Consider the following 12,024-nt stretch of genomic DNA (forward strand, 5'->3'; position numbering starts at 1 on the left):
AAGAGATGGAAAGAGAACCGGCATATTAGTCTCCTGATTAGGCTTTATGAAGCAAAATTTGCATGCCTTATATTCACTGATATGTACTCTATGGCTATGAACTCTCAAGTGGTAGACGGGTGAGGACGGTTGTCTACAGTCAGCCATTCGATTTTACTTAAGCATGGTCCTGTAAGTAAATTGATGGCTTTGACAACCGTCCAAATCTAGTGGTCTGGCCTCCACTTCTCGGAGCTTGTGTGTTACAGAAAGTGACTGGCCAGCTCTTTGTTTTGCCGCTGTGGCTTTGTCTCATGTTAGGTCATATTGTAACGTCTGCTAACGGAGGTACTTGAGGCTCGTGTGGAGTGGAGTGGAGTCGCTCGGATGGATGGCTGCTAGGAGATCATCTTTTTTATCAGGAAAGCCATCCAAGATTGTTTTTAGCCTCTGTAGAGTTGGGTAACAAAGTTCTCTCTCTCCCTCTCTCTGGGTTTCACTGAGTTGGTGATCTGGAATGGAAAGGAATTGGTTGGTATGAATGCGATCGACCACTTGTTCTGCAGGGGTAAGCTCACAGTCCTTCATGCAAGCTCTTGATAGAAAGCTGGCCAGCAGCATACCTTTCCGAGGCTTGTAGCTTATCTCATAGTCATACTGCTGAAGTGGTCACGAGGCGCTTCAGCTTCTTAGGTGCTGATGTTTGAGGCTTCTACATTATAAAGACCAGGGCTTTTGGATCAGTCCGCAGGATGACTTTCTTAACGAACACGTATTGGTGGTTATGCTCTATGCCAAAGACCGGGAACAAAATTACTTCTCGATGTTAGAGTCCTTCCTCTCTGCCAACGGGAGTGTCAAAGTTTCACCATGCTGCATCAGTGTAAAGTCAAGTCTCTTCTTGGACGCATCTTCTCGGCCCTCTGTTGGGTCACCCTTTCTGAAGTACTTGAGTACTGGTGCTTTTTTTTAACCTCGTCTTTGATCTCTTCGAAGGCATCTCTTGTTATGAGTCCAGATCCACATTCTTGCATGCCAGTCTCGCTCTTTAGCGCTCGAAAATCGTGTTCGTTGCAAGGGTAAACAAGAGTGTTTACTGAGGGCTTCTGACGCGATATATGTGATGGAAGACACTACTCGATAGATCTCCAGCTTCGAGTGTTAATCGAGGGTAATCCATATTTGATTATCAGCTCAAAAAAACATGGTTCTACAAGGCCACGATATCTCACACCACAGTCCTACCATTACAAGACCCTCCTACAATTTGGGAGGAATAACAACAAACCATGCATAATTTTATGCAAGTCAAGGTTCATACACTGCATTGGATGATTTTCCTTCATGATATATCACAAAGTCCTTTTCGGGTTTTATTTGATTGAGAAATTGAAACTCGCGACCGGTATCTACACTTGATTACAAGCAGATATATTGAAAATGAAGAAAATGTGACTGGTGGGTATACGTCTCGACAGCTTCGCCTAATTAGTATTCTAACATAAGTAACGTTTACCTTGTTTTATACAGATTGTCATTTTTATCATATAATTGAAACTTGCAACCTGCATTTAAAAGTGATGATCACATCTTCTGGACCAAATGCACAGTGAATAGGACTCTTAGAGAGCCTTATTGAGAGGCTCGAATAAATAATATCAAGCCCTATTTTTCCTTCATCCATCGAAGTCAAGGACGATTGAACGACACAAAGAGTTGCACCTCCCACCTCGACACTCTAAAGGGAATAAGGCTGAGAAGTGCTCGAACCGGTTTCTATATGTTAATTATTAAAGATTAATCGGATTTTATTGGGTTAAAAGATCACCAAGAAATTAAAAACTATATCCTTACTGCTTGTAAGATGAATTCCAAAGAAGTTTTAGAGATCGACGGTTTCCAATGTTGATTCACCGGATGATATTTTATAGAAGCTTTTCTTTGTTTTACTGGGCTTCCTTTTCAACCAGACGGCCAGTTTTTGTACAAACAAACTTATAATGGAAAACTTTTTACATACAAAATTTAGTAGTGTAGTAACTAAGAAGGTGGCTATTCAAGGAAACTAGTGAGGGACTGACGAAAATTTTAAAACCGCTGTAAATAGGTGCTCAGTTCTGATGATATTCTTGCCGAGGTGGGATGGATTGAACGCTTTTTTACTAAAATAAGGCAGCAATCTTACAAGTAAGTTAGCTGAATGTTGTTATTGAAATACCAGCTAGCAATCTCTCCAATTGGTTGTTTCGTAACAACATACCAAAATAAATTCAAAGTGGTATTAACGACATGGTCTTCGTAAACAAAGTTCTGTCAATTAATTTTTTACGCTCAAAAATTTTTTCCTTCATTGTTTGCCACAGCTGAGTCATGTCACAGAAGACAACCCAGGTTCTACACTCTGAAGCAAAAGTTTCCATGTAAGCACTTTGATTGGTTCGTTTAATCTCTGATTTCACTTTTCATTGATCACTGTCTGATCAAAACTATGAATGTTTATCATAGAAAAATTCAGCATGCTCTGATCTGCTAGTATCTTTCCCTGTGCGAGATGGATTTCAGGCATTCTTTACAAAAAGAAGAAAGAGTCCCAACTTACAGGGCGAACAGCTTGGTTTTCTTGTTGAATATGCCTGATGGTAATTCCTTCAACTGGTTGTTGCTCATTACACTGCCAAGAAGTGGTGTTAATTACGATATATTCAACAATTACATTAAATTAAAGGGTGTATCTGTTAATGCTGTATTTCTTTGCATGCTTTGATATGATATTTACCTTGCCCAGTGCGAGATGGATCTTAGAAATTATTTACAAAAAGAAGAAAGAGTCTCAACTTACAGGAAGGACAGCTTGTTATTGTTACTGAATATTCCTGATGGTAATTTCTCTAACTGGTTGTTGCTCATATTCCTGTCAAGAAGTGACAGAGGGTGATATTCATTACGATGAATTCGACGATTACGTTGAATTAAAGGGTGTGTCCGGTGATGCTGTATTCCCCTATATACTTTTATATGATATCTATCTTACCCAGTGCGAGATGGGTCTTATGGGTCAAAAAGAAGAAAAAGTGCCAACTTACAGAGCGAGCAGCTTGGTATTGTTACTGAATATGCCTGATGGTAACTCCTTCAACGGGTTGTTGCTTATTACCCTGCCAAGAAGTGGTGTTTATTACGTTATAGTCAACTATTACATTAAATTAAAGGGTGTATCTGGTAATGCTGTATTTCCTTGCATGCTTTGATATGATATATCTTATGACCAGTGCGAGATAGACCTTACTAATTATTTACAAAAAGAAGAAAGGGTCCTAACTTACAGGAAAGAAAGCTTAGTATTGTTACTGAATATTCCTGATGGTAATTCCTTCATCTGGTTGTTGCTGATATCCCTGCCAAGAAGTGGTGTTCATTACGATATATTCAACTATTACATTAAATTAAAGGGTGTATCTGGTAATGCTGTATTTCCCTGCATGCTTTGATATTATATCTACTTTGCCCAGTGCGAGATAGATCTTAGTCATTCTTTATAAAAAAAAAAAGAAAGGGTCCTAACTTACAGGGCGAACAGCTTGTTATTGTTGCTGAATATTCCTGATGGTAATTTCTTCAACTGGTTGTTGCTGATATTCCTGCCAAGAAGTGGTGTTTATTACGATATATGCAACTATTATATTAAATTAAAGGATATATCTGGTAATGCTGTATTTCCTTGCATGCTTTGATACGATATCTTTTATAACCAGTGCGAGATATATCTTAGTCATTCTTTACAAAAAGGAGAAAGGGTCCTAACTTACAGGATGGACAGCTTGGTATTGTTACTGAATATGCCCGGTGATAATTCCTTCAACCGATTGTTGTTCATTTCCCTGCCAAGAAGTGATAGAGAATAGTGTACATTACGATGTATTCCACAATTACGTTAAATCGAAGGATGTATCCGGTAGTGCTGTATTTCCTTGCATGCTTTGATATGATATCTATCTTGCCTAATGTGAGATGGATCTTAGGCATTCTTTACAAAAAGAAGATAGAATCCCAACTTACAGGGTGAACAGCTTGTTATTGTTACTGAATATGCCTGATGGTAATTCCTTCAACGAGTTCTTGCTCATTTCCCTGTCAAGAAGTGATAGAGGGTGGTGTTCATTACGATGTATTCGATAATTACCTTAAATTAAATGGTATATCCGGTGATGCTGTATTTTCTTTCGTGCTTTGATATGGGGGTTCAAACAAATTTATTTAATCCTTTCTTTTCTATCAGCCATGAATAAAACCTATTATTGCTTAACCAGAACTTCAAGTGAGCATGTTCCATTTTCAAGTTGAGTGTTTTATTTTGGAGACTGTACCTTAATTCTTGGATTGGGGAGCTCTATGTAAACTCAGCGCCTGAAGGAGGGGGTATTAGGTAAATGTCCATTGACATTAAAAAAGAAGGGAGGGGGGGATTTGGCAATTTGTTGCGGGAAGACTCCCCAAATGAAGTGGATTTTATCTGTTAGTTGTTATTGTCTGGGTTACAGTGGTTCTGCGGAGGATTGTGTGTTCGGACCCAATTCTCAACGTTTCGATAAGCCCGACGGAGGTCATCATAGTGGTCGATTGAATTTGTCAGTCAACAACAGTCCTTCGCAGGATTACCCTCATCCGGACGATCAGGCTGCAAGATCATACGTCAGTCATTGTCACTGACACAGTGACTGAGGTAATGAATTCGGGTACATTTAAAGTGTTCATGTAAAGGTTGGGGGGAGTTAGTCATGATTGTTGGGAGCTAGAAAAACTCTGCCTTACAACGACGGATTATAAGTAGAGAAGTCCTTTAATTCACTGTTACTCACATTCCTATCAAGAATCATTACAAACGTGTCTAATACGGATTTTGTTGTTAACTTTTAGATCGATAAAAAAATAGTCTTGGCTTACAGGAATTCCAGCTGAGTATAATTATTGAAGATGCCTTGGGGCAAGTCCCTCAACTTGTTGTTCCTTAAGTGCCTATCAAGATATCGTTTGAGACGTGTAAAGTACATGCTGAATACGACCGTTACGATGAGAATGACAACTCAACGTTTAATATCTTCATTGTCAAAACTATAAGGAAATACATAAAGAAAGTAGTTAATAAATAACTTATATCGTATCTTGAATCATGGGTTACCCAGCACCGCTAGATCTTTTGCCACTTTCCGAAGAGTAAGTTTACTCAAAGTAATGATGCTCCACTTGAGTGGAAAGATAGTCCATCGCCGGGAACTTCATCAATAGCTTTCGTAATCTCGCTGTATCTGTTTTTAACCCCTAGCTGGAGAGTATGTCTGTCCCCGAACACAACACAATGATCTGGCCAGGGCTTAAACCCGGACCTGTCAATCTGGAGTCAAACACCCACACCAGTGGGCCACTGAGCTTTGCAATGTGAAAAACAGCACTAGAAATTGGCTCATTCAGTGCTTTTTTGATTGGCGTTCTTTTACTTCCTTTAGTATCAAGTAGTTGTTTTATATTTGAAATCTCGCTGAAAGAAGAATTTGTTACTTATCTGTATTCTTCATATAAATAATGTTTTGTATCCCAGATATCAAGAAAGCTACATGGATTTCTGATCAATTATTACGCTTGCAAATGTGAAAAAAGTAGGGCAATGCAAACTAAATTCGTCGTAACGTCGGCAGACAAACTAAACTGGGCTGATAAGTTTATGTTTTATACTTTTTTTCAGTGACCTATAATAGAACGTTTTCAGCTAGGTGTGCTGCAACCTTTTGTTGCAAACTGAGAGTTTAAACTTAAGTTGAGTTTAGATTCTTCGTTATCGTGGCTTCAAAACTAATTCACTCTTTGGTCAACCTGATAAAGCAAATCCCTCATTTCCCACTCTGTTATTATACTACACGTTGAGTGTTAAATTCGCACGGTTTAGGACATGTGCGTAACTTGTTTTAAGAGAGGATCAAGTGAAGTGACTAAATCCCACATATAAGCCTTTTTCTTGAGCTAATCTCTGTTTAATCACTTGAAGATAACACCCTTCTTGTATATCCTAGTAGGATATAAAAAATCCTGTGCAGGTCATCGTACACATTAAGAATTTCCACGACTCGACTACCCATCGTTGTACATTATACATTGCCCTAAGGTTATCCTAATTTGAGTCTTGCAATAACATAAAAGTAATTCCTTCGAGAAAAATGCCCTAAAGGGGGAGGTAGATCTACGATAGCATCAGAGGGATTCCTCTAAGAATAGGGCTTTTGGTGGAGAAGCAGTCCTTTGGGTCAATCTTTTCTTGGTGTTTATAACCGTTTAATTACACTCACAATTTTGACATGGCAAGCGGAAATTGCCATGGAATTGAATCAACGCTTTTTCCACTGCAATTCACACTAACAATAGTTTGGTGGAAGACGTCACATTCGCAAGGGTCTGGGCACTCTAAAATGAGGAAAAAAATGATTGAATTTAAATTCTTCAACAAAGGCTTTAAATTTGAAAGAGTTAAGTCAGTTGTTTTGGCAACGAAGGATATTTCATTTTGATAGAACATTACTGTAAAATCACAGTTACTAAGATTAGACGAACACTTCAGAGTTACGATGTAAATTAACATATTATGAATCAAAGGTGAAAACCGGATCGACAACACGAACTTCAGGTACACTGTATGCAAGCGCCGAACTCGACAAACTGTGGCATAGTAACTTCACTTGGAATAGAAATAAGTTTAAGCGTATAAATGTGAGAATTTCCTTTGGTTCTCATCATTTAAGCCGTCTCCTTCATCGGATAATATCATACCAATAATTAACATTCAAACCTAAAAGCAGCATACAACTTAAATAAAGGGATATAGAAATATTACTTTTAAAAGGTTAAATGAGATTCAACCACCAAACTAACTTTTCCGTTTTTTTGGGTGGTTATATTTTTGAGCAAATAATAAAGTTTAGGTTTAGACAGAACAATTATGTAAAGTACTGATATACTTTAACAAAACAATAAAACCTTACCTTCAATTCTGAGGCTGATGCTCCTTCTTAATACCTCTCCATCTCTTCTTACTCCACAGCTGTAATTCACGTTGTTTCCCGAAGTTACTTTAAGCTGAAATGTTATGCTGGTACTATTTTGAACAGCGACACCTTTTTTTCTCCATACAATGTATGCAGCCGGCGCACCCTTCACTGGGCACCACAGTTTAGAGGTTCTGTTTAAAAATACATACTGCGTCTTTGGAGCTTGGTCCATCGTAGGATTGACTATATCAGATTTCAAAAAAAAAAAAAGGAAAGTAATTGTGGGAATGATTATGGTGCATGTATTTAGAGAACCTTAGAAACAGTACGGGACGTGGAGAAAGGTTAAAAGGAAAAGAGTCCCTTGGTGAAAGTACCCAGAAGAGCGTGGCTTTCAGCAAAAGAAGTAAAAAAATTCGCCGCGGAGAATTAGAATTGTTGCGCCCATTTCGGTCTACGATCAGATCGAGCTAAAACGAAATAATTTTTGCCGAATAGTGTATTTTATAATCTTTCTATTAATAAATAGTTTAATGTGGTTGTGCTTCAAATGGCGCGTTAAAAATGGTTTTTGGGAAGGACACCTGCGAAGGTCTACCATATCATTAACTCGACCTTCAAACATGACGCTATCGACAGTCCTAATCCTAGCAGTATGCAGGACGCGTGTCAAATGAACTTCGTTATGGACCTCGCTCACCGTAAAGTCTCTGTGGCTCAGTGGTAAAGCATTGGAGGACGGAATCCGAAGACAGACACCGAGACAGACAGGAAGGCAGACAGGCAGGCAGAGACAGAGAAAGGCAGGCAGACAGAGATACAGGCAGGCAGCAGACAGACAGACAGACAGATAGAAAAACACACACAGGCACACAGAAAAGCAGACAGAAAGTCACAGAGAAAGAGAGGAAGAAATACAAGCAGGCAGACAACCAGACAGACACATACACAGAATCAAACCCACACAGGCAGGCGGGCAAGAATACAGACAGACAGATAGACATACCAACAGACATAAAGGCAGGCACGCAGAGAAACAGCTAGACAGTCAGGCAGACAGTCAGACAGGCAGGCAGACAAGGAGAAAGACAGGCAGACAGACAGACATAAAGATGGACAGACAAGAAAAACATCAACTGATCCACTTAATTTAATGTCTAAGGGAATATCATTCCATTGCTTTGGGGCAGCGACCGAAAAGGCCCTGTCCCCATAGCTCTTCAGGCGCACATTCGGTACTTCTAATAAATGTTTACCAGCAGACCTAAGATTTCTTGTAGGGTTATATGGGACTATAAGTTGACTTAAATACGGAGGCGCCAGATTATTGAGAGCTTTAAAAGTTAACAGTAATACTTTAAAGGTAATTCGCTGCTCCACAGGTAACCAGTGTAGCTCCTTAAGGACGGGGCGAATGTGCGCAGCCCTAGGTTGCCCAGCTACAAGGCGTGCGGCGCAGTTTTGAACGCGCTGGAGCTTCTGAATAATATAGTCCGGTGACCCGAGGAGCAACGAGTTACAATTGTCCAGTCGACAAGTAACGTAAGCATGGACAAGGGTCTTTGTGCTCTCAGAAGTCAGATACATTCTAATCTTAGCGATATTCCGAAGATGAAATAAAGCAGATTTACAAACGGAACTCACATGCTTATCCAGTGACAAGGTCTCATAAAAAACAACTCCTATGTTCCTAGCTTTGTCAGACCGCTCTACACGATGATCACCAATCAGGATACTATCTAAAGATGGGCGTGGCCGATATTTTGAACTGATAACGAGCAGTTCCGTCTTGTCCCTATTCAACTTAAGTTTGTTACAAGACATCCAACGGTCGATATCTCTAACACAAGATTCAACCTGAGAGACAGAATAAGCTTGATCATCCCCACTGAGAGAATTGAAAGACAGATACAACTGAGTATCATCAGCATAGAAATGATAGCCCATGTTGTATTGTCCGACAATATCCCCCAATGGGGAGGTATAGAGCAGGTATAAAATCGGTCCAAGCACGGAGCCCTGTGGTACTCCGCACGACAGCGAACACGTGACAGACCGCGCACCACGAATACTCACAAAATGAGTTCTGTCGCTCAGGTATTATTTAAACCAGGCCAGAGCTAGATCGCAAAGACCGAAGCGGTTTATCTCTCAATCAGTATAGTGTGATCGACCGTATCGAAAGCGGCTGATAGATCTAATAAAAGTAAGATAACAGTCCTATTCCTATCAACGTCTTGGATAATATCATTAAAAACTTTAACTAAAGCTGTTTCGGTACTACGAAATTGTCTATATGCAGATTGTAGTATTTCATCAAGTCCATTACTAGAAATGTGATTAATCAACAGAGATGCCACCACCTTCTCAGTGAGTTTAGACATGAACGTCAAATTTGAGATAGGACGAAAATTCGAAAAAACTTCAACATCAAGTGTGGGCTTTTTGAGAAGAGGATTCAACAATGCAAGCTTAAAACAGTCTGGAAAAACAGCTAGACATAAAGACTGATTTACAATTTGAGTCATAACAGGCAAAAGACCTGATGTGCACTGCTTCAAAACAGAAGCAGGGACGGGATCAAGAGGACAGGATTTGATGGTCATCTTACTAAGTAATTCCGAGACATCAGACGATGTGACAGACTTAAAACATGACAAGGCACACTGATGGACAATGCCATCGGACTCCACAACAATATCAGATGTGGAGTCAAGTGAGTTTCGCAGAACTGTAATCTTCTCACTAAAGAAGTCAATGGACTTGTTAGCAAGATCACCATCAGACACACACCCTGAAGGATACTCTGCTGGCACGCACTTATGTAGGAGCTTATTTACCGTATTGAAAAGAGTTCGGGGATTATTACTACTCTCTCGTATAATGCCTGAGTAATAGTCAACAGACAGGAGGGCAGTAGGCAGACAGACAGATACACAGAACCAAACACAGACAGACAGACAGAAAGACCGGCAGACAGACAGGCAGAGAGAAAGGCATGCAGGCATGCAGACAGGTAGAAAGACCAAACGACAGACAGACAGGCAGGCAGACAAACATAAAGGCAAACAGACATACAGACAAACAGATAGATAGACACACACACACAAACAGGCAGATGGACAGCTAGGCAGGCAGGTAGACAGTCAGACAAGCAGGCGGAGAGAGAGGCAGATATGCAGGTAAGCAAGAATATAGGCAGACAGACAGACAGATAGACATACAGACACGCAGACACACAGACAGACAGACAGACAGACAAGCAGGCAGGCAGACAGACAGTTAGACAGGCAGGCAGACAGTCAGAGAGGCAGGCAGAGAGAGACAGACAGACAGACAGACAGGCAGACGGAGAGACAGACAGGCAAAAAGACAGACAGTTAGACAGGCAGGCAGACAGTCAGATAGGAACACACAGGCAGATTCTCAGAAAGGTAGCCAGATAGACAACCAGGAGGGTACACAGAAAGACAGGCAGGCAGCAGGCAGCAGACAGACACAGAACTAAACACAGACAGACACAGACACACAGAAAGGCAGATAGAAAGAGGAGACAAAAAGGCATGCAGGCAGACAGAGAGACCAACAGAGAGACAGACAGAGAGATAGATAGACAGACAGACTGGCAGGCAGGCAAAAATACAGGCAAACAGAGAGACGGACAGACACACAGACACACAGGCAGGCAGGCAGGTGAGCAACAGGCAGACCAACAGGTAGACAGGCAGGCACACAGTCCAACAGGCAGGCACACAGAGAGACAGACAGGTAGACAGACAGGCAGAAGGAGAGTCAGGCAGGCAGTCAGACAGACAGATGAACTAGCAGGCAGACAAACAGAAACACAGGCAGACAGACGGAGAGGCAGCCAGATATACAGACAGACAGGCAGGCAGTCAGACATACAGATGCAACGACAAACAGACAGGCATCAGGCAAGACAGAGAGGCAGACAGGCAGCTAGACACACCAACTGACAGGCAGCAAGACACATCAGCTGACAGGCAGTAAGACAGACTGTCAGGCAGGGAGGCAGGGAGGCAGAGAGATAGGCAGACAGACAGGCAAGCAGACAAACAGAACAACAGACATACAGACAGACAGGCAGACAGACAGACAGAGAGACAGGCAGACAGACAGACAGAGAGACAGGCAGCCAGACAGGTAAGCAGACAGACAAAGAGAAGCAGGCGCTAGACCAACAGCCAGAGACACAAAGAGACAGAGAGACACACAGAAACACAGAGAGACAGACAGACAGGTAGACAGAGAAGCATGTAGGCAGGAAGACAGACCGACAAACAGACAGACAGAGAGAGATGGACACACAGAAAAGCAGGCAAGAATACAGACATATATACATACAGACAGACACAGAGACAGGCAGGCAGGCAGACAGCTAGACAGCCAGGTAGGCACACACAGACAGGCAGACAGACAGGCACACACAGACAGGCAGACAGACAGGCACACACAGACAGGCAGACAGACAGGCACACACAGACAGGCAGACAGACAGCCAGTGAGGGCCGCGAAGCAGAGAGGCAGGAAAGTACACAAAAAGACAGGCAGGCAGTAGGCAGAGAGATACACAGAACTAAACACAGACAGAGAGAAACGCAGACAAGCAGCCGGACATGCAGACAGACAGACAAGCAGACAGACAACCAGTAAGGGCCGCGAAGCGGAGAGGCAGGCAAGTACACAGAAAGACAGGCAGGCAGTAGACAGAGAGATACACAGAACTAAACACAGACAGACAGAAACACAGACAAGCAGCCAGACATGCAGACAGACAGACAAGCAGACAGGCAGCAAGCAGACAGACGAACGGAGAGACAGACAGGCAGCCATACAGACTGCCAGACAGAGAGGCAGACAGACAGCCTGACAGAGGAGCAGACAGGCAGACAGGCAGACAGGCAGACAGGCAGACAGGCAGACAGGCAGACAGGCAGACAGGCAGACAGGCAGACAGACAGACAGACAGGTAGACAGGTAGACAGGTAGACAG

The 12,024-nt window shown here is 41.9% G+C and overlaps 3 protein-coding genes across 3 annotated transcripts; 1 reads left to right on the forward strand and 2 right to left on the reverse strand.

The window, feature by feature from the left end:
- Positions 1-3,298: 3,298 nt before the first annotated feature.
- On the reverse strand, positions 3,299-7,242 carry LOC136281159 (leucine-rich repeat and transmembrane domain-containing protein 2-like). The gene is made up of 4 exons (XM_066167388.1): positions 7,005-7,242; positions 6,315-6,429; positions 4,036-4,107; positions 3,299-3,374 (listed from the first exon to the last, which is right to left on the reverse strand). Exons 1-4 carry the CDS (start codon positions 7,240-7,242, stop codon positions 3,299-3,301), a joined length of 501 nt encoding a protein of 166 aa, XP_066023485.1.
- A 722-nt stretch (positions 7,243-7,964) lies between these two features.
- On the reverse strand, positions 7,965-8,957 carry LOC136281160 (uncharacterized). Its single transcript, XM_066167389.1, has one exon. It carries the CDS (start codon positions 8,955-8,957, stop codon positions 7,965-7,967), a length of 993 nt encoding a protein of 330 aa, XP_066023486.1.
- A 1,616-nt stretch (positions 8,958-10,573) lies between these two features.
- LOC136281161 (octapeptide-repeat protein T2-like) lies at positions 10,574-10,987 on the forward strand. Its single transcript, XM_066167390.1, has one exon. It carries the CDS (start codon positions 10,574-10,576, stop codon positions 10,985-10,987), a length of 414 nt encoding a protein of 137 aa, XP_066023487.1.
- The last annotated feature ends 1,037 nt before the right edge of the window (positions 10,988-12,024 follow it).

The sequence above is a fragment of the Pocillopora verrucosa genome, chromosome 5 (assembly GCF_036669915.1).
Source record: "Pocillopora verrucosa isolate sample1 chromosome 5, ASM3666991v2, whole genome shotgun sequence".
NCBI lineage: Eukaryota > Metazoa > Cnidaria > Anthozoa > Scleractinia > Pocilloporidae > Pocillopora > Pocillopora verrucosa.